This window comes from Passer montanus, unplaced genomic scaffold, assembly GCF_014805655.1.
Source record: "Passer montanus isolate IOZ18808 unplaced genomic scaffold, ASM1480565v1 scaffold13, whole genome shotgun sequence".
In the NCBI taxonomy this organism is placed as follows: domain Eukaryota; kingdom Metazoa; phylum Chordata; class Aves; order Passeriformes; family Passeridae; genus Passer; species Passer montanus.
Genome location: NW_024359832.1, coordinates 5,111,540 through 5,134,112, shown reverse-complemented (window position 1 = coordinate 5,134,112; position 22,573 = coordinate 5,111,540). Strand labels below are relative to the sequence as shown.

General features: G+C 34.1%; 1 protein-coding gene across 5 annotated transcripts in view; it reads right to left on the bottom strand.

The window, feature by feature from the left end:
• Positions 1-22,573, bottom strand: part of ATP8A1 (ATPase phospholipid transporting 8A1) — a 96,339-nt gene that overhangs the window by 41,190 nt on the left and 32,576 nt on the right. For 4 of the 5 annotated variants that reach the window (XM_039698853.1, XM_039698852.1, XM_039698855.1 and 1 more), the window contains 11 exons: positions 20,346-20,434; positions 19,771-19,815; positions 17,137-17,209; positions 15,040-15,145; positions 13,744-13,826; positions 13,510-13,559; positions 8,710-8,779; positions 7,620-7,704; positions 3,986-4,125; positions 2,019-2,157; positions 773-837 (listed from right to left, as the gene is read on the bottom strand). In XM_039698853.1, coding sequence (XP_039554787.1) covers positions 773-837; positions 2,019-2,157; positions 3,986-4,125; positions 7,620-7,704; positions 8,710-8,779; positions 13,510-13,559; positions 13,744-13,826; positions 15,040-15,145; positions 17,137-17,209; positions 19,771-19,815; positions 20,346-20,434 — 945 coding nt within the window. The remainder of the gene's footprint in view (positions 1-772; positions 838-2,018; positions 2,158-3,985; positions 4,126-7,619; positions 7,705-8,709; positions 8,780-13,509; positions 13,560-13,743; positions 13,827-15,039; positions 15,146-17,136; positions 17,210-19,770; positions 19,816-20,345; positions 20,435-22,573) is intronic. The other variant, XM_039698854.1, reaches the window with a different exon arrangement.

The following is a 22,573-nucleotide window of genomic DNA, read 5'->3' as shown; positions in this document are numbered from 1 at the left end:
TTGCTATAGTGCAGTTCTCCCATGGAGTGTCATGAGGGACAAAAAATACTGCTTGTTGCCCTTCTTTCTTTTTGAAAGACCTTTACAGAGCTACAACATACTTTTCTTCTGTTTCCTGCTTCACAGCCCAGAAGTAAAAAGTGTTTTAGAGGAGAAAGGAAAATTTAAAAAAACTCTTCTGCTAGTAAAATATTGACTTTGGAAGCTGGTGACATCCTATGACAACATGTAGCGATATTTTTTTACAAGTTTACCAACCAAATAACTGTGCTACTTCAGTGATGTCAGGCATACATAAACCAAATTTGGTGTAACCACCTAAAAACAGAACACTGAACTAATTAAAACTCTCAAACCCCCCTGAAATGGGGTTTGCTTTTGCCTTTACTTCTCTTTGCCTTTTCAACTCAACTTACTCCTCCCAGTTCCACACATTGTTGTTAATGGTTTTTGACTATTTTGCTTCTACTGGTCTTCTAAAGATTCATTGGTTTATCTAAAATGAGACAAGCCTGTTTTCCATTTATTCAGTAACATTCTGTCACCAAGACTATACAGTCTTCCAAGCATGGAATACTAAAATTATGAAATCAACTCCCCAAGACAAACATAAACAACATCCCCCCAAACCACAGTTTTGGCAGAATTTGTTGTTTCTCCAGATAAATAGACACTCCAACTTGTTTTTTATACCACCTTCATCATGATGTCTGGATATTTTAAGCAATAAAATAGTATTTTATTAACTGAGAACTTTGAAGATTTCACTTACGTCAAGAGAGCCTTCATTTATAACAATTAGTCCCATGTTCTTTCTCAAAAGTTTACAAGAGTGACCTGTTAGAAAAGATTTTGTTTTTAAAAATTGGTTTAAAAAAATCCATTATAAGATAACAAGATATTTTTTCGTTGTAAGAGAACTACAAACAGAATTAAAAATAAGATTTCCCTAGCTGAAATAAATAATAAAAAAATTCTACTGCATTTTATTTAAGTACATACAGGTACTAAGCTAGAACAGTTAGAATTTCCCTTGCTGCAACTTGCAACTGCTCTGCCTTATTCAGAGGTTTATTAAAGAGAGTTACAGAAAACAACAAACAGATCTCCCTGAGCCTTGTAAATTTTTAGAATGCAACTTGCATTTTCTTGAAAATTTCCATATATACACCTTTTCATTATTTTCTTTTATTCTTTGATGCATTGAAGAGGATGCATTTTCTGTGCTAATGATGTAGGCTGCCTAGTCAAAAATATGTATCACCATTCTTAATAAAGGGGAATATTGGTATTATGTGTATTGCCTCAAACCTGAAGGTACTAAGGAAAATAACCTTAGATCAACTGTATCACGTGCATATGGAGAGTTCTTTAAAATTAGAAATAATAATATCCAATAAAAAGGATATATATGACTAAAGCAAGGCTTTGTTATGGACATGTATCTACACTGCAGCACTAAGTGCTGATGTGGTCACATGCAAAGAATATTAAATGTTAAAAACAGCTTTAATGGATGGCTATTTAAAGATACAGATTAATCATTGTTGAAATCAGTCTTTTTTTACCATCCTTCATACTAAAAGGAAAGAATAAAAATAAACCTTTTTTAAAAAATGTTATAGTACTCTAGTTCACCTTTCTTGGAAAGAAGGAAAAATAGAGAAGGGAAATTAAGAATACTTCCATTCTCTTAGTATTATTCCCTCTCACTCTCTGAAGTCAATATATTCTTTTTAATTCATGTCATATGCTAGAAAAAAGTACAATTTCCTAATTTTTTGCCTCCTCTCTAACGTAACTTTTTCTTGCTCTTAGTATTTTAATGGAGGCAGAATCCACCATTTCCAATCCTCCCCCTATCACTGACTAAAAAGTAAGTTCATATTCAAATTCTGGAGTGATATGTAACATTATTTTTACAAGACAACTTCCCATTCTGAAAGAAATTTTACTGCATCAACTCCTATTATTTTTAAACCCATAACAAAGACATCAAATAAATATAAGTATAATACCAATATTAATGGCAGTCTCTTGTTTGTCCCCAGTAAGTATCCAGATTTTTATGTCTGCTTTCATGAGTGTCTCTATGGTTTCAGGCACTTTGTCTTGTAGTTTATCTTCAATTGCTGTTGCTCCGAGCAGCTGAAGATTCTGTGAACATAAAATATTTCACACATACAGTTTTTTTCTGATTTAAATTCAATTTCAATGTTCCATTTATTTTACCTAACTCTCTGTATTTACAAGATTAATGCACTCTAAACTCATTAATCAAATTTGGTATCAACAAATAAAGAACTTCCACTTTATTCCATGAGCTTTAACTTAGATATCTGTGTGGCTTGAAAAAACTGCTCAGCATGATAACTCAAACGTTAACCAATTATTCTCTCAGAAGCTCAGCAGCTTGTTCAGCAACAGCTACCTTTTCCTGAGGAGTACCTCTCTGATTTCAAGGTTTCAGAAATGCTAATACTACACCTTCTCTCTTTTAATGATTTCACTTTGTAGAAAAATCTGAAACACCTGTAAATTTATCTTAGTATTTTCTGTTTGATTTTATCTTCCTATGGAGCAAATCTATACAGTTTTTCTGAATGCAGTAATTTTTATATTTCCTATTTCTATAACTTTCAAACTAGCTAAATGTTAAAGACACCATTATACATCTAATAGTGTGCAATCCTGGTAGCAGCATGGCCTGCATACTACATCCTGAGGAAGCACCTTTGCAGCTTATACACAAATTTGTAAAGGCAGCAGGGTTGTCGTGGCATTAAAAAGCAATATAGTTTCAAGACTGTTTTGTTACATCCAGATAAAGTGCTCAGCAATGTTTATTAGTGACTGAAGCTATATACTCTCGCCTGTCTTTTTCATGAATTAAACACCACAGATTCGCAATGCTCTGAATTTTAAGCAGTTTCATCAATGTAATCTCTCTTATACTTTCATAGGAAGAAAATCCAAAAATAACCCCAAAAAATTGAAGTATCAAAACTTCAAGCACTATTGGTCTCGTGCACTCCCTTTTCTTATAAATTTAATATTCATGAGACCTTTTATTGCTGAGGCAGGGAAGTCTTAACCTCATGTTTGGCTACTCCAGAAGCAGTGCTGCCAGAAGCTTAAGGCTCTGCTCTTGTGATGCTGTTTCTAGGTATAAGGTTGCTTTATGGGCCTTCAGTAAAACAGTCCGACAAAGTGGAACAAGTCCAACAGAGGGACACAAAAATGTCTTAGGGCCCAGAGCACACCTGAAGAAGTAGGATGACATGGGAAAAAGGAGAGATTCCTTTTGCTATCTGAAGCTTGCAGAGCAGCCATCCTTCTCCAAAATGTATACTGCACAGTGAAAGAGCAAGAGGCATCAGCCACATCCTGCAGCAACAAAAATTTTAATTCAGAAGAAGGAAAAAGAGTTGAGTTGAGCATCAAGAAAAATTGCCTGCTGCAGCTGGGAAAACTCCCTCCTTGTGAATACTCTAAACTTCATCAAAGTGTTGGGCAAGCAAAACTAGCCCTGCTTTAAACAGGGATTTGTGTCTATATGACTTCCTGAAGTCCCTTCCAATCTTGACTACTCCATTGTTCCAAGATCATTATATAATGAAGCAGATGTTGTTTATCTGTTATTACAGTTTTTTACACACTAGAAGAACTCTGAAAAAAACTTTCCAGTAGTTCAACCCATAAATGACACTTTCCAGCAAAGTAGCTACTTGCAGCAAAAACTTTGTCAGATTAATTGTTCCTTCATTTTCATTATTTAAACTGCAAGGACTACCTGACACAACTGTCAGTATATTGCTAATTTCCTATTTCTATCTAAGCGTTATTTCTCAACAGTGATCCACTTTTCATGGAATAGAAAATAAGGACAATAATTAAAAACCCACTTTTCTGCTCATCCCTCTGCCCATCCCATCCTCACCCCAACCAACCCAAACCCCAGAAAGCTACAACAAGCTACACATACTTTTTCAATTAGCTCATAGCTCTCCTCCAGTTTGAGTACTCTGTTTTGTATAGCTGTAGAAGCACGGTGATAGACATCCAACCATTCTTGATAATCACTTTCTGAAATCTCAGCCACAGCAAAACACAGAGTTCTTAAGCCTAGAGAGAAAACAGATAATGAATGATTCAGTATTTGTTAGTCCCTTTCCTGATATACCTGCAATGAGTACCTTTTGAAAGCTGAAATTATTCTATATTTTATGTATATTTATACCTGATTTCAAATTACTGCTGCACATCTTGAAGTACTTTTTAACTATACATAAAGTAAAAATGAACTATAAATAGAAATTTATTCAACGGAGTAACAGTTTCAAAGAAGTTGCACTTAATACAGGTGATGTATTTTACTGGAAAAAAATAGTAAATTTTATGCAAGATTTGACTTAAACTGTAAAAAGATATGAAGAAATCTCAACACTTGCTGAACAAGTATGTACATTGAAATAGTTAAAGTGTAAAATTGAATCGTATTTTGAGAAAAAGATTTATAAACTTAATAGTTGCCATGCTGGAAATAAGTGAAGTTAAAACATATCAGTACAATGTTACAACTGCCCTCTTCACCCCTCCTCAATATTCTCAAGGAATTTTAGTTAGAAATCTATCATCTAGAAGCCAATTTTGAATCCCCTCATTTAACTCTCCCATCTCACAGATTGTTTCAGCTTTCCAAATTCTTAAAATAAAATCATTATGTACCATTTGGCAATTTTACTTACCAACCTTTGAGCTGGTTGATATTATTAACAGATTTTTTCCTTCAGCAAACATTTGAATTGAGCATTACAGTATAAATTTGAGACAGCATGATTTTAAGAAATATCTATTTTGTGACAACACACATTTTACACACAATTTAAGTATCTAGGTGTGAATTTTCTAACAGCTCATTTTCACATATTACCAGATTTCTAGAGAATGAAGTTGACATAACTCTTTATATACTAGGAACAGTTTGCAGGCCAGTAGATTTAGGAGGATTAATGTAGTTACCCTTTGGTCACTTGCCCACTCTGCCCTAGGAGACAAACAGCACCACAATCAGAGATGGTTAAATGTAACCTTTATTTGATCACAGGTTTCTGGAGCATACAGCTCAGCAGCAGTGGCAATTTTGAAATTAGAAGAGGTTGGGCATGAAATAATACATGTGTCTTAGATGTAAGAGTAATTTAGTATCTTCAGGATAAAAACCATGTGTAATGTGGGTATTCTGACAACAAAACAGCATTAGGAACACAGTGTCTCACCATCTAGTCTTAGAAGAATAAACTCAAGGCTGACAACCCAACAGATTTTTTTTCTCTTCATGGTAAGGATATGCTTACAAGGTAAAAAGCAATGAATACAGGTGAAGGGGAGAAAGGAATTTATGTCTGACTAACAGTGATACTATTTCCACAATGCTTTCAACATATTTTCTGCAGACAATAAAATGAAGAAAAGAAATCCAAGTGTATGGAATGTCAGCAAATAGTTTTTTCAAGGTATTTGCTTTCTCTTTTTAAATCACTGCCTGATTATATTTAAAAAAAAAAAATGCTTCTTTTCACTGTGATTTAAAAGAATCTTCCAAACAAAATGTGGAAAACAAAATATCATTAAGCCTGGTTATTAACAGACTGGAACAACACAGGAAAATTACAGAGAATTTTTCTATTTTATCCAAGCAGGCATTAACACTCCAGTTTAATAAATGCTTACATATAAATGCCAGCCATGCTAACCACTTCATTTTTGAACAACACACCAAGAGCAGGCAGCAAATGCCAAGGACATACTGTCCTGCCACATGAAAGGATACTCATGAGAAACTTTGCAACATAGTTGGCTGCAATTTAAATCTGAAGTAAAAATAAATACCAATTTTTAATAAATTCCAGAGATATGTGATTTTTTTAAAAGATTGAATTTTATGCTTTTTAAAAAGTGAGAAATTCACTCTTCTGAACAGTTAATCTTTTAATCTGTTTAAAAGAAGGATACAAAAAAAATCTGAACTTCTTAATCCTACTGTATGTACAGTGGTTCTAAAGACAGATGGAATTTTTTCACTTTTTATGTTGATTTATTTAGTGCAACCTGACTGCTAAGGAGTCGTACTACTGATCTAATGAGAATGGTAATTAAGAACTGGGTTGAAATTTTCACATCAATTCACACGGGACAGAAGACAGTGATCTAATTTGGTCTTTTCTGTAACCAAATATATACCTTATGGCCCAAACTAAAGTCACACCTAAGTAACTTTCTCTTGACTAATTCTGTTAAGCCTTTCTAGAACCCCAGTGTGTAGCTGAGGCTTCGGGCTATACCACCAGTCAAATTTTTTCAGGTGTGGTTCTGCATTCAACTTTATTGTAAAATTCATTCTAACTTTATTACTTTAAGATTCTTTAAGACTAACCAAATGCTTCCTGCAGAGATCTTGATATTAAAAACCAACAAAAGAAACAGATCTGTGACTTGTTTCTGCTGTCACTGATAGAACCAAGAGACTGAAGCTGCTTAATACACTAGCCAAAACTCTCAATTCCATGATAAACCGGAAGACAAAAACTAGAGAAGTCTTATGCATGACAAAAAATGACCTTTCATGATAACAAGAATATCTGGCCAGAGACCAGTAAATAAAGCATAAGCATTGCTTTTTAGTTTTCTTCCCAGTGTAAGATTATTTTTAAGAGACGTTAAAGATGTTTTAATGTTCTAGTAGCAGTGTATTAGAAAACTAGAGGCAGAAACTCTGTAGTTCACATTCCCATACCTCTTATAATTCTGCTTCGAACTCCCCTCTACCAACTCATTGATAAATTGTTACTCTATGATACTGCACAGTACAACACTATAATCCTCCTGAGATACTAAGGGGGTATGGCATGGAACATCTAGGAGCTGTGCAGAAACGTTTCTACAGTCTGCTTTTCTCATCACAACTGTACTGTGAAATCCAATATAATTAAATGACTAACTGGCTGCTTGTATCAATCATCTTAATTTCACAGTCTTTTAAATTTTACTTACTGTTCCTACTTCACAAACCCTCACAGAGAAGTTTCCCACCTCTGGCAACTGTTTTGTGAAAGGGATTATTAAAACTGCAGACACCAAAACAAACCATATGGGCGCTGGCAATCCCCCTTATTGGGACTGGTGACAGAAACAATACAGCCAAAAGCTACCTTAAAAGCACTACACTAATCATTTCCAACCGTCTTTACTTTGGCTACTTCTTCCTGTGTGCCCATCCCTACAGCATCACTGGGTATGGGACATGAAAGCAACCATGGGAAATGAGATCTTCACAGAAACAATGTGCTATGTGTTTGCTCTCTGGAAAAATATGTTTTGGTTAAAAGATTCTACTGTATACTCTGTGGGTGTGTGGGTTGTTTTTTAGGTGTTTTTTAAGTATTAAGTTATTACTGAAATTTCTTAGGAAGAGGAAGACTTTTCTTAAGGAGACATTGCTAAAATGTAATTTTCAAACATAACGCGTAAAACACTACAGCAAGACAAAATTTAAAAAATGGAAAGTTGATCAAAAACTGAATTTCATATTTATTTTTATACTGGATAATATCACCCACCTTCTGTAGCAAACTGCTCTAGATGTTTTAAGGTGATTTCTTTGTATTTTGAACTTTCAGCAAGACGGTCATAAATTACAGTATCCTACAAAACAAATAAATATAGCTCAGAACACTTTAACAGAAAAATAATTTCTGTTTTGGGTAGACAATACAAATCATGTAGGAAAATGGCTGAAAAATAGAACTGTATTATCTAAGCATCAAAAATTAATAAACATAATCTTATTTCATAAAGTAAAGAAGGACTTCTTAATCTTTAGACTTTCTAAATTTACAAATTCTGCTATAATGTAGTCTTGTTCTTCTACACTTCTTGATGCTATTTCCCCTTACTTTGAAAATGCCATAATGCTGTCCTCCTCTTTTAATGCACACAAAGTAAAATTAGTGCTTCATAACTGCTATTCTCAGATTTTTTTGTAGCCAGCTTAATACTTGGAATATTAACAACAGGTTTGATTTTTTTTTTACAGGAGATGACAAAAAATGGACATTTATATTCAACAAACTTCCTTTCCATAAACCATTCTGGAATTGGATTTCATCTCCTTCCCCCTCAAACTTGACATACAGACTGAGAATTAATGAGCAGCTCTGCCATTCCCATATGCATTATGATAAGGATACCTTCTCACAGGTCCTGCTTTTGGGAAAATTTACCTCTGTGTAATGTCAATGGTTGGTTAACACTCCCACCTAGTCAGTTATGCTAGATTACTATCTCTATCCAGTGATCCGTGCCCAGCTACTCCAGCAAGTCATTAATACATGTTCATCCATTTTCTTGGGAGTACAGAAGGAAGCAATTTTTAGGAAACATAAAGGTATTAGCCCAGTAGAAATAATAGGATGAACAGGTCTTTTATAACTTCATAGGCAGTTTGTAAAAAAACACATTAACCAGTTCATCACATTGAACAGCTACATAGCAAAACAACGTAAATTGAAATAGGTACATCAACACACCTTCCCCCATATCTTCAATGGGGGGGGAACAGTTTTGACTACAGTTACTACAATCTTTTGCTTTCATATTTTTATTGGTAGCATGTACTCTTTGTTACAGTGAAAAAAGAATAAAACTCACAGCTCCTTTGCAGTAGAGTCTTAACTTCCCTGATGGTGTGCGAACTATCACTGACATTCTCTTCCTAGTGCTGAAAGAGAAATAAATTCTCTATATAAGGTGGCTCATAAATATAAGCATTTACTAATATTTTACCTAATATCAATATATATAATAATTCAGTAGCAATATATATCTTATATTACACACAGAATAAAAATAATATCAATATATCAATATCAATATATATCAATAATATCAATATATATCTTATATTACACACAGAATAACAAGTCAGTGCTATCTATTCTGAATTATGTTCTCAGCTGTCTGGGATGGAAAACAGTTTCAGTGTCTACCAATTAAAACGAATGCTATCTTTCTGTGCATACTTCTGTAGGCTTTTCTCCCATTAAAATGGTATTAAGAATTTTCACCTTCATCTAAATACTGTATGACAAAAAAGCACGTTAAAGCACAAAGCACTTGTCATCAATATCATAAAGAGGTAGTGTATCATGGACTGTTTCAGTTTTTTCTTCCTTTCCTGCCAGCCAGAGTCACTCATACACTGTACAGTGCTATTACTCTTATCCCAGAATTTTGTTTATCACACAAAGTTTTCAGTATGCTAAGAGCTGGAAAGGGGCTGGATTAATTTTAACTACTCTCTGGCTCTTAGTTGTTAATAAAATCCAAGTTATTTTTTCTTTTTGTCCTCATAACTGAGATAGAAATTGGAAGAAAACATGGAGAAGACTGTCACGGTCTGCTTTCTGTCTTCTTCCCTTTGAGGTTTGCCAACAAGCATTCTTTAGGTGCAAGATCATGTCCTGTCAAGATGTGTATTTATATCATAAGTCTTTCAAATTTCAACTTTATAAATAAATTTACAGAAACTATTCAGGGAACAAAACACTTCTCAGAGAACAGTTCAGAGTAAAACAGTGATGGAAATTAATGATTCTTTAACAATTTTGGTTCCTGTTGGAACTGGATCCTGCTTATACATCATCAAGGAGCATTATTGTATGAATGGTTCCTGAAGTTCAGACTCCCTGGAAAGAAAACATCCTGCAAATGGAATGTGGACATAGGTGAAGGAAAGAAATTTATAATTATAGGTGAAGTAACGGGCTGAAGAGTATCTTCAGGAAAACATTTTCTAATTCCACCTGGGGGTGCACTCTGCTTCAAGCAGAAATTTCTGAACAGCAATATTATATAACATTGTTACTGCGAATACTGCACAAAAACGCATACAAAGCCATTAACTACTGCACCTTCTTTTCCATTTCACCTCTAAACCTCATATAAGTAGAATTCCAAAAAGCTTTAGACAGTGCCCTGTTGTGAATCTACTTAGACACTGGAGAAATTAGGATCAGCTAAACTACAGTTAAACTGCCTAAAATAAAATCAAGTCTCAGATCCACATTGATTCCATCCAAGACTATCTAGCTTCTGCTACTTGAATTCATTACACTTGCCTGAATGTTCAATTCAGAAATAGTGAAGGAATTACAGTAGGTTACGGGGTGTATAAACAGTAATTTGATCTATTTACCCTTGACATATAAAAACTCAGCAGTTTTGTACTTGTCTTGCAATACCAGAAGAGTGCAACCTTGAAGTCTTGTATGGAGCTGCATATTATTCTACTGAAGATGTATAAAAGAATAACCAATGACTCCCTGCAGCATTCTGAAATTTTAGCTATACAGACAGATATTGAAACTTGACTGACATAAACTTTCTTAGTAAAACTACAATAAAGCTAATGACCAAGAGTTACTGTCAAGGACTTCTAACTTCTTAAAAACCTTTTTATGGCAGTGACAGTTTTATTTCCTTTTCCTGGTGAACTACAGTAAGCCACTATATTTCACTACTACAAATAACTGTCATTGTGAGACCACTGATTTGTTCTGCTTGTTCTCCATAGAAGCAATGTGAGCAGCCATAAAGATGACCTGGTTACAATGGGAAAAATAGTGAACAGAAGATGTTTGCTGAAACTGTGACAGAGAAAATGTCTGCAAGTCCAGAAATTTGAGACATCTTGAGATACCATCAATATGCACAAAACTGAAACTAGAACTTTTTGTCTGGAAAATGGAGAAAATATCATAAGAAATTAGGAATGTGGAAATATAAAACTTGGTCTTGGAGAAAAAAACACACCATGATCTATTGGTGGTTCCAAGTGAAATACAGAAATTAGCAGCATTCACTGATTGCAGAATGTGGTTGTATCCTACATTTCCTTATGTCTGTGCCCCACACAAATGACTTGTACCCAACACGGAGCCTCTCTAAGAGCCAGACCCAAGAAATTCATTCTCATCCTCACCCCCAAGCACACCCTCAAGGGTGTGCTTGTATACATTCTTTGCTAAAAGTAATTTTTAACAATCTGCAATTAAAAAAAGAAAAAAGTAGATAAAAAAGCCCCCATGTCCTTGTGTCCTATAGAATCCTGCAAACCCACTGTTGTGAACTCTATGTACCTGCAGGCTGGGTAACCCCTTGGGCTGTAACTAAGAGGCAGAATAGCTGATAATTCCCAAGGAGTTGCAGTGGAATTATAGACAGAAGCATCTTAAAGAGACAGAAATACTTCCTTCAGTCACAAGATTTGCTAAGCAGCTCTTGGTAGGACCAATTACTCTACAACCTGACTTCACTTAGGATTAAACAACCACAGAAAACAAACACTGCTACAGAGGTTTTGGTGCCTCTTCTTTCAGCCACTCGCTCTTTTTTACTTTTAGAAGTATCAGGTCTTCAGTCACAAAATCAGTGTAATCTGGAGCTCTCTGAATGGATGAGAGGAGGTAAGGCCCCAAATGCTCTAGGATGCCTTCTGTCTGCCCAGTAGAACAGCTAAGACAATATGGATTACTCATGAAACCAATCACACAGGAGAGACTAATCAAGGTACGAATTACAGGTGAATACTGTAACTAAAGGTAAATACTTCTCTTTTCACAGGCACAACTGTAATCACTGAAAAAAGAGAATATCAGAAGTGACAAGTCTACCAAATATTCCTACAAATTTTACTTCTGCAACATGCTTCTCTGTAAGGCTGTCCTATCAAATCTTGATGCTGTTGCACTCACAGAAGAGTCTTAATCTAGTCTTAATCTTTCTGTACTGGAAAGCGGCAAGGAATTCATTGGCATTTTTTCTGGGAAAAACCTGTAACACCTGCAAACTCTTAACTCAACGGTTTATTCAAAACAGATTACTTCTCTGAAGGTACATGCTCCTACCCATACAAATAGCATTTTGGAGCCAAAAGTTCTCTTGCTGTGGAACACGGGCGACCTCTAGTGCTTCCAACAAGTCAATTTCAAGCACAGCTAAATATTGCAGAATAAGAACAAAAACATCTATAAAAACTGAATACTTAACACAATTCTGGGATCAGTATCCATCAAAAAACTTACACCTCCAAAGGCTGAGATTTAAAAGCAATTCTCCCACCTCCATAAAGTATCAGTGTTTAAATTACAATTTTATACTTACACAGAAGTTTAAAAAAATCTATAAAATAAAGACAAAGATCAAAACCAGAAACAAAGTAGCAATTCACTGCTACTCCAGAAATACAGTACGAACTTTCACAGAAGTCAAATTAACAGCAATGCACTTTGCACTATGTATTTGCTAACTTACAAGAAAAATAAAATGCAAGCAATGCCTGCAAAAAAATGAAATCATGACATAAATCTAAATTCACATATGTCCTCTACAATATATAAAAAAACCAGTAATTGCAAACAGACATTAAAATATATTGAAAACGAGTAAAATTATTTTCTGTTGAATCTTTCACTATTCCATATTATTATTGCTATTACTGTAACTATAGGCAACTACTCTGATTTCACACAACTTATACATCTTCAGTCTGTCTCCCATGCATTGGATTGTTTTATTTTTTCTCTTTTTAAAATTTGTTATGTTTTGTTTTATTTTTAGCTAAGCTTAAGGGAAATATAATACAACAGGAAGGAAAACAACAATCACTTTCCACAGGCACAATTATGAGTAATCATTTTAAGAAAAAACAGGACTTCCTCTACATGCAAATCTCTTCCTTATCCTGTGCCAAAGTAAGCAATAGGGCTACACAAACATTTAGAACACAGACAGCATACAATACAAACAGCTCTACATAGGAATTGAAACTGCATCCATATTTCTTATGGGTACATTTATAACTCCAAGAACTTTAACATAAAATTTTTACTGAAAGTAAAAGATGTGATAAATTCATATCCCAAGTAAACCAACTAGTCAACTACTGTAGTGATGCTGCTCAGAAGACAATGAGTCTCAGTCTAGAGTATTTAAACAAGCCATAATTATACAAGTGTATTTAAGGTCAAATGCAGAATTTAATTTCTCAGTCATGATAAATACACTTACTTTTAAATAAATCATATGGTGTCAGGGCTTTCAGAAATACATTTAGAAGTTTGAGCACCTTCCTACATTATTTTCCAAAGATTTTTAAAAAGTTTTGAGATCAAAGGTTTTTTTAATCTTTGAGCAAAGGCAAAAGTGAAAAGTATTAGTCATATCGTAGACAACAAGAAAAAATAAGCCTCCAGAAATGTTTTACAATAAACCAAGCAGTGTGATCTTAATCATGTACTCTGCTCTGTCTATAGTGTGTTTACATATTACACAGATATAAGCTACACAACCTGCATACTTTACCTGTAAAAGTAGAAAAAATGCAAGCATTTTTAACCATGAGAGGAGTGTCTAAGTATTTTCACAAAAAGACATCAACTACAAATTTACCTTGTAAATTCCAGGACATTTAGCAGTTCATATCTCTCTTCCTGTCCCAACTGAAGAATAAAAAAAACAAACCAGAAGGGTAAGAATTAAAAAGAAACAAACATCTCAAGCAAAAGAACCAAAATCAACCAAACAACATGTCACTAAAAATGTATCATAATGCAATTATTCAGATCATTTAAACTAAAGCATAAGCAAATACAGTAAATTATAATGTTATTCCAGTGTACTTACAGACTCAATGATTACTGAGTCAGGTGTCCTTCCAGTGAATACAAAACGAAGATTCCTGGCTGCTCTGACCAATGCTCCTTCATCTGCAGCAAGTTCAATAGTTATTTTACAAATGTACCAGAAAACTGTTAATCATCATTTAATCAACACATGATTTAATCAACACAGGCTTTTCTACTTTTCACTTCCTTTTTCCTTTATAGATTTTATGATTAAATGTGTTGCTGGAAAGAACTCTTAGTTTCTCCTGTGAAAACTGATGAAGTGAGTTAACAGTCCAGAGAAAATGAGCCCTGAAAGCAACAGACCTCTCAGTTCAGTAATGAGAGCACCCTTTCCAAACAACCTAGGTTAGCACCTTCCTCAGGTCACTGGACAATGTACAATGCTTTTTGCTTAAGTTCTGGCTTGGAAGAGAAGAGTGGTAAGTCATTCCTGTAAATAACAGGTAACTTCAACGTCTGCATTCAGGAAACCAGCAACCACATCTCCAGCAGTCATCAGTTGTCTCCAAGTGGCTCAGGATGTCAGAAAGGAATTTGCTTGCAATTCCCAGTAAAACACTGCCATGACCCAGTTTATTTATGGCACTACCTCTGCCCTTGTCTTTCAGCTGTTGAAGGACAGGATTCAGAGAGGCAGCTGAAGAAACTGGGGAGCCAAGGAAGAATCTCTGCACTTGAAGTAATTTTTCTCACCATAAACTGCAACATATTAGCTCAGCAGAGCTGAGCATATTTTAATCATTCTGCCTTGCTTCATAATTTCCTGAATTGTCTATGAACCACAATAGGCTTGAAAGAGACCTTTTGCACAATAATATTTTTCTCAATCCTTAACAGAATTTATCACAACTTCAATCCTATTAAAAACATTTGTGTTTTGATTACACAGTCTCTGTTTTAAATCAGTATCATGGTTATCAAGTAGAGAATAGGCTTATAGAATAAGCAAGGACATCAATTTTTTGTCCTGATATGATTTTTATTTATTTCTGAGCACCTCCTTTAGAACTCCACAGAAATCTGACAACACCTTAGCAGTGCTTTATGGTTTCTAATTCTTTGCCCTTACATAATCCACGTGACATTCAAATGTATTTTCTAACAAAACTTTAAAAAGTCTAAATACTTTTTTAAAAAACTGATTTTAGCTGACACCAATTATTTTTTTAGGTTTTGAGGGATAAGTTTGGTTTTTTTTTAAATTTTGGAAGATTCTTCAAAAACAATAAACTGAATAAAATTTGCTTGTTGAATTAATAGAAATAGGTTCGCTGAGTTATTTGAGTCTCACCTGGAGATGCTGCTTGATATATAATTTTATCACCTTCTCTTTCTGGAACTGCTGTGTGACACATTGCCATCATTGTCAAGAACTCACATACTATAGGTGCAGTTGGCTAAGAAAAAAAAGAGATCAGAGTGTGATTAATCATTTAAGCAATAAACAACCAAAATGAAATAATAGATATAGACAAATAATAGCCCACAATAATTTAATGAAACCTACCTCTTTTCTTTAAAAACTATCTGTAAACTAATTTCAGCATGCAGGATAACTTCTTTCTGCTGTACTTACATACTGGTTATATAAATAGAATTTAGTGATATTTGCTATCATAACAATCAAAATTAGATAACATGGAACAGTTCAAATAATAATTTTTTAGGGAAGGTAAGTATGAATGATGTATTGCAAGAATTTTACTTTATTCACAGAAGTCTTTTTGTATGTTGTCTTTTTTACTAAAAAATACTCTCTTTTACTTTTGTCTAGTACTGTATTTGACAACACTTTTTGAGAATGTTTAGAAAGATGTAGCAAACAAAAATCACATGGAAAATGTTGCAAGATCAGACTGCTTTTAAAGATGAATATATCAGGCACTTCAAAGTATAAAAAGTGGAAACAATTTACAATTATTTAGCCAAAAGAGCTGTAAAGAAACCTATAAGTAGAATAGCTGATTGGACTTGACAAATACAGCTAAGAACCTTATTACTACAGCTGGCATTTGCAAAATGAATGAACTGACTGGTTTAAAAGAAACCCCAACACTCCCTGTAAGTGACCCCAAAGCAGCTGCCACCTAAGCTCAGGGTTTCTTGTGGCATACTTATGCTATTTCAGTTTTGTATTTCAGACTAAGAATAACATTACAATTACACTATAAAATACAATAATCTCTGAAAACCTAATTTAATTCTGTAGTGCAGAATCACTAATGGGAGCAGGTTCTTATTCTCTTCCACTGACAGCCCCCAGATCCTCTAAGATGTATGCACAAACCTGAATTACAAATTTGTTTCCAAAGCACTTCAGAATACATTCAAAATACAGTGTTGAAACCTTCTTTGAATGTGTGCCTGAATTTTTAAGATGCATACCAACACATTTTTATAGCATGCTCATATTATATATACTTAATACTACATGTCTACCAGAAAATTTTGAAGATTCAAAAATTGCACACCAAGGACACTTCAACAAAAGCAGTAATAGCTGATGCCTCTTTCCAACTATGTCACTCTCCCTGTTACTAGCACAGGAAATATAAATGCCCTGTGCAGGTAAGCATAAGAGTCCCCTTTGTTTAGTTACACTTGAGAATTGTTCTCAGATGTCTACCATTAAAGACTGCCCCATTGGTAAGAAAAAGATGCTTCACTGTCTGTCAGTTAAACTGGAACTAGCCTCCTGCAAGGACAAAATTTCAGAAAAGAAAAGCACAATTTACTTTAACTCTTCAAAAAGAGAACAAACAGTTACACTGTTTAAAGAAGGTGTTGGTTATGACTAGGTAAAAAAGTCTCTTGTACAAACAAAAAGCAGAAAGTTGTAATGATGGTACTGTTTCTTAATCAGATAATAAATAACTTGTTATTTTTCTGAGAAATGTATTGTCTCTTTGGGGCAAATATAAGTCTCCAAAATGCCTCCTTCATTTCATCATCTGAAGATCTAACCTTATGGAAGCATGCACATAAACCCAATGCATACAGTTAACTCCTGATTCCTGTCCAAGCCCAGGTAAGTCATGTCAGAATGTAAGGTAACTTGGCTTATCCTGAAAGCTTTAATGGATGTCATGACATCATCTGAACTGCAGGAGTACCAGAAAAACACTCAGAGAAACAAGAACACAAGACCGCTTCAAAGTCGTAACATCTGAACCATAGCATCAAAACAAAAAAGGAGGGGAGAAAATAAGGGTTGGATTTAATTAACATATACCAGCAACAATTACAAAAGTATTTATGAGGTCACGCTGATTTTGTATAAATACACAATTTATTTGTTTTCTCTCAAAGGACATAATCTTCTGAATTATTTTGAATTTGGAAGCAATGGCTTCATGTCACAAAACAATGATAATATAACATAACTTACATGGTTGTTTTGAAGATTCTCCAGTAATGATACGTCACTAAATGTTTTTTCTTCTCCATTTTGTGGGCCTTGCCTAGAAATAATTGAGTAAAAAAGAGATCACTCTTAGCATGATTTTAACAGTTTATATACAAATCACCCAAACACAAGTTTTGGGCTATAGCTGCTACAATAAAGGCCACAATCATGTACTGTGAGAAAAAGAACTGAAAAGGTACTTGTTTCACATTTCCAAAGTTTATTTAATTTAAAGAAACCTTGGTTTATATAAATACACTTAAATCCAGCAAAGTCTTTCTGCTGAATTCAGGTATTGAAGGATGAAGTAAAAAATATATCCACAACATAAAACTGAGGCTTCTTGTCTTCTGATGTCTAGAATGAGATTATAGAAGGGACACAAAAAATATATATGCCCAAAGAAATCACAGTTCATAAAGAAATAAGCAGTTTTGGGATAGGTTTCTAATTGTCTGCAAAAAAAGCAAGTCTGATATTTGAAAGAGATAAACAAAATAGTTCAGACATCAGAGATGTCTGCATGCAGAGGGTTTGCTTTCTATTGCTTATGATCAAAAAGGAATATAGGAAATTGAAAGACAAAGAAGACAAAGAACCAGTGGTCAAGTATGGACTTAAGAGATGCAAGGAGGAAATGGTTCTGTAGAAATAAAGTCATACACTAACATCTTGAAAATTGCACAAATATTTTGGCTGAATTTGAGAGCTCAGATATGTAGATACTTCTAGGAAATTTTGTTACTGCAGCTGACTACAGCTACAGTCTCAATACTACAGCTAAGTATTAAGACAATCTGATGACTGAATTTGAGTAAAACAAAACAGTGCTGAAAAGTGAATCTAGTTGAAGGAATTTTTTTTTCATTTACTTTGGGTCTTGCTTTGGATTACATAATCTTACAAAAGAATAAATACATTTGGTGATTTAAGTTGAAGAATAAGCAAAGGCAGCCTAAAGATTCTCTATGAAAACTGAAAGTGAACTGTTTTAGTCCTGCAGTAATGCAGAATCTCCTCTGTACAGCCATGCAAAGACTACTTTTTCTAACTTTCTAATTACAGTGAAAAATTTGAAGCATTCTTCTTCAGCAAGACTTCTTTTTTGAATGCAAAGCAAATAGATCTTGAAGTGCCAATATTAACACCTTCAGACACATTATATTTGTTTAGAGTCTAAGCTTTAAGCTTTGTTTACTTAAAGCTTTCTGATATAAATTTTCCAGATTCTCAGTGCTAAAATAAAGAACAATATTTGCAGAGTAAGTGTTAACAAATTGGAAAACAATTCTTTCTAATACAAAAAAAAAACCCATTTGGGATTTAGTATATTAGTCATGTTAGTGCTAGAAATGTTACTGGCACAAAGAGATTTTATTAATTGCAATAGATATACACACCAAGAAATTTCAAGTATCACAGTTTTCTAAGTATTTTCTAATATATTCTTTGCCTATAAGGTTTGGGTTGGGTTTTTTTAAACTACTGTTCAGATATCAGTTTATCCATTTCAGATGTGTTCATAAAGATATTTATGTGAATAAATATTTATTCCAAACTAGTCCTTTTTCATTAACGGTTATAACCAAGCATGCTTAATTTCACGTAAGCACTGCACTGTGAAATTACTTGTATGCAGTTAAGCAAACTTATGCATCTTTAGGAAACATTTTCCTTCTACATCAAATGATATTCAGGTCACGTAAGTTCTGAGGTATGTGTGCTGTACTACATTTTATGTGTTGCAGGAGGAATTTTTCTGACTTTAGTTTTTTTTCTATCTAAACAAAGAATTATTAATTCTAATTTCGTCAAGATTCTTTTTCCTTCAAATGTTTTCAACAAAAGATGACAACACATTCCAATTTTGTGTGACATTGTCCTGTTGTCAGTTCAAAAAGTAAAAGATAATTTAAAGACTGTAATGACATTTTTCTTCTCTGATGTAGCTGAGTTTACTTTGAATGGTATTGCAAATATTTAGTGTAAGAAAGTATGATGAAGAAGCACAGGGGTTCACGTAGATGACAGCAGAAAGGAAGCCAGGACTTTTCTTTCCTGAAGTCCCCATTAAGACATTAATGTTAGTCCCAAGTGTATTTGGGTGCTCTAATATCAGTTCCAGTTAAGAACTATGTAGTGCTAATATTCTAAAACTATCTGGAGGAAATAAAAGAGTAACAATAACATTACAAATTTTTCACTCTCAAACATGGAATTTTTTTCCTAAACATATTATTATGATTATTACTAACATATTACTGACTACCAGTACAAAAGTGTGATTAAAGTTACCAAAGTACCAGATATATAATAAAAGACAAAACTTTCCGTCCAATAAGTAGTTTCCAATTGCACCAGGATTGTCAGTATAATGACTGCACTATATTTCAGGGACCCACTTAGAGATTCTATTCCAGAGTATGTAACCTAATGCCATAGAATTTGGATGGCATAACTTTGTGTAAGATGCTCAATCTGCATGAATTCAATGCTGAATTAATTTCTGAGCAGTGAACTATTTCACATGTAGCTCCATATCTAAATATATTGCTCAGTATTTTTAAACCTGAATCTTCAAGAAACAGCAGAAGCTAAGTGATTTTTAGAGCTTACCAATCATCTGAAGGAACACTATAATCCTCAGGCTCAGGGCAATGGCTGCACAAGAAGCAAGGAAAAAACAGAACAGGGAGAGGAGAAAGAATCACAAATGCTAAAAAACTGGATTGCGTGTTAAAAAAGTAGTTAGTTAATAAAACAAATTACCAAAAAACCCTGCTTTGCAACTGTTTTGCTAGTGCCTAGATTGCAATGATAACTGCAAAAATATCGTCTTTCTATTGAGACTTCATAAACTATAACAAACCAAGTTTTTGCAAGTCTCCTTGCAAGGCTTTTGTTTTTAACAACATTAAACATGGTAAATGATGGCAAAACCATGCATAGTGAAGTTGCCTAGCAGCAGAAAGCCTGTGGTATCTCAACTTAATTTTTGTTCCTCGTCGGAAAAAAAAAGATGCCATGACAGAAGTGATCCTGTTTCTTATAAGTAACATTTTATAGTCACAAAAAGCTGACTGAGTTGTAGATATTTTCAGGTTTAAGTTTATTTTAACTACAGTATTAATGCATGAGTACATATGGACAGGCAGAGGCACACAGATGAAGAAATATATAAAAATACCTACCCATATGCAATTCCTGCTACTGTACACTTCTTAAATTGCATGACATTGCATGTCAGGGTACCCGTTTTGTCAGAAAATATGTATTTGACCTAAATGAATTATAAAATCCATTATACATCAACATTCAGCAGTTAGTGACATATCTAGTACAATTCATGACTATCAACATATGAAATACTTTTACCTGTTCTACAATTTTCACTTGTTTATAGGAAAAAAACCAACAACAAAATCAATACATAAACATGGCAGATACACAGCCTTCATACCCATTTCCAAAGAAATCAATCAACTGAGATGTCAGGAAACTTAAGCTGTCTTCAGTGCACAGTGGTGTAATTAACCATCTTTCACTCTACATATTGCTGAAGTGAAACAAACTTGTGAAGACCAATGAATTTGCCAGTAAAACATTAAACTTTGGGAAGAAAGCAATATGCTAAGAAAAGTATCTATATGCATTTCTAAACTGATCTTTTGACACAGAAATATCTTCTTAAAACCAAAATGTTAGTAAAAGCACAACAGTTTAGAAATGCCAAATTACAGGAAAAGGAGAAGTACATTCCTTTATACCTACTCTACATCTTCTATTCCCCTGGCATTATAAACCCTTCCGTTCCAGAAACTACAAATAAAGCATTTTAAAATTCAAAGCTTAAATACATGAACCTGTGATATTTTAAAGTTTTGTTTAAACCTAATCTTATGAAAAAAGTTAATGTATGAAGAAATTAGGTCGTCTGTGATGAACCAAAATTTATATGAGTCACAGGTAAACTTCAATTCATTAAAATTTACTTCTAACTAAGAAAAAAATCCAAGGATTCTCAATTAGGAATTAACTACATTATAGCTGGGACTAATAAAGCTATGCATTAGTAAAAATGTTTCTGAGGAACTATGCCTTAGTCAAATCAGCAGTAAGAAGGAATCTTTCTGTGTCAGGTTTATGCTGCAAATTGTATAATTTTTCTTGCGTGTGGGCACAATGGGAATATAGGAACTGCAGCTAAAAAAAGTCAACCTTTTTTTCCCAACACAAAAGTTTTGCCTTTCATAAAACCTGAAGATCTCTTGGGGGAAATCTCTTCATTATGTGCATCCCTCATGTATTTCAAAGAAGAAACCTACTCTTTTTAGTAGAGTCCTTTGGTCTCCGTACAAAAATCTGCTCAAATTAAGAATCTGTTGAGAAAATGAAACTGGAGATCCCAAGAAGCCTGACTAGCTCTTGATGGTGAAGGAGAATTTGATGAGAATCCTAAGAAATTAAGACAAAAACTACTCAAGTCAAAAGGAAAGAATGTGTCTAGGAATGTGAATAACCAACTAGCTGCAGAGACAGAAAAAACAGGTTGTGTAAAACGAAACAGAAGGAAAGTTAAGATTCAACAAAGACTCTTCCCCACTAGAGTAGCTTGTACTCCCCTTCAAAGCCAGGAAAAGAACAAAATTTTCTGCATATACATGTTAAACCCAGCAGGCAAAGGCTGTGTACTCCTCTATGTAGACCAGTCACAGAACATGTTAACCTTCAACCAGTTTTTCCAAAAGGCTTGTCTTATGTATTGCTCCCTAGGACTGCTTTACTATATGGCTAAAACTAAGCAATTATTTATTGGATTTGGAAAGCTAGAGACAACTTTTACTTGCTCATGCAATAAAGTAAATAATTAGTTATGAGAACTTCTAGGTTAGGAAATGCAAGAACATACATAGTTGTGTTCATAATACAATTCAATTAAATGAGCTTGTAATTTATTTTCCACAGCAAGAGTTGCTCACCACCAGTGTACCAGAAAGTTCAGCATGTTTTTAAAGCCAGACTGCAAATGCAATTGACTGGAAGAGCAAATACCACGTGTAGTTCTTCTAGAAGCACACCCTCTGCCCCAGGCACACTTGTACTAAGTCATACTTGCTAATTATGAACAACATATAACAAGTGATGCCTTGTGAAAAGTCAAACTGATTTTACAGTATTAAAAGAGAACTCCAAAGCACAAAGAATTAAGCCCAAATTTCCACGGTTTAACTCAGCCCCCATTCCATTCATGGCTTCCAGTCTTTAATGGCAAGAAAAGAGGACATGTATAGAACTGATTCAACCCTAAGATACTTGCTGTCACTTCTGAGGAATGCAGAGCATGTGACAAAAAAATGACATCCTGAAGACACACATTATCCTAAAGGTATATACTAAGTTTTGTGCCACAGACAGTCTT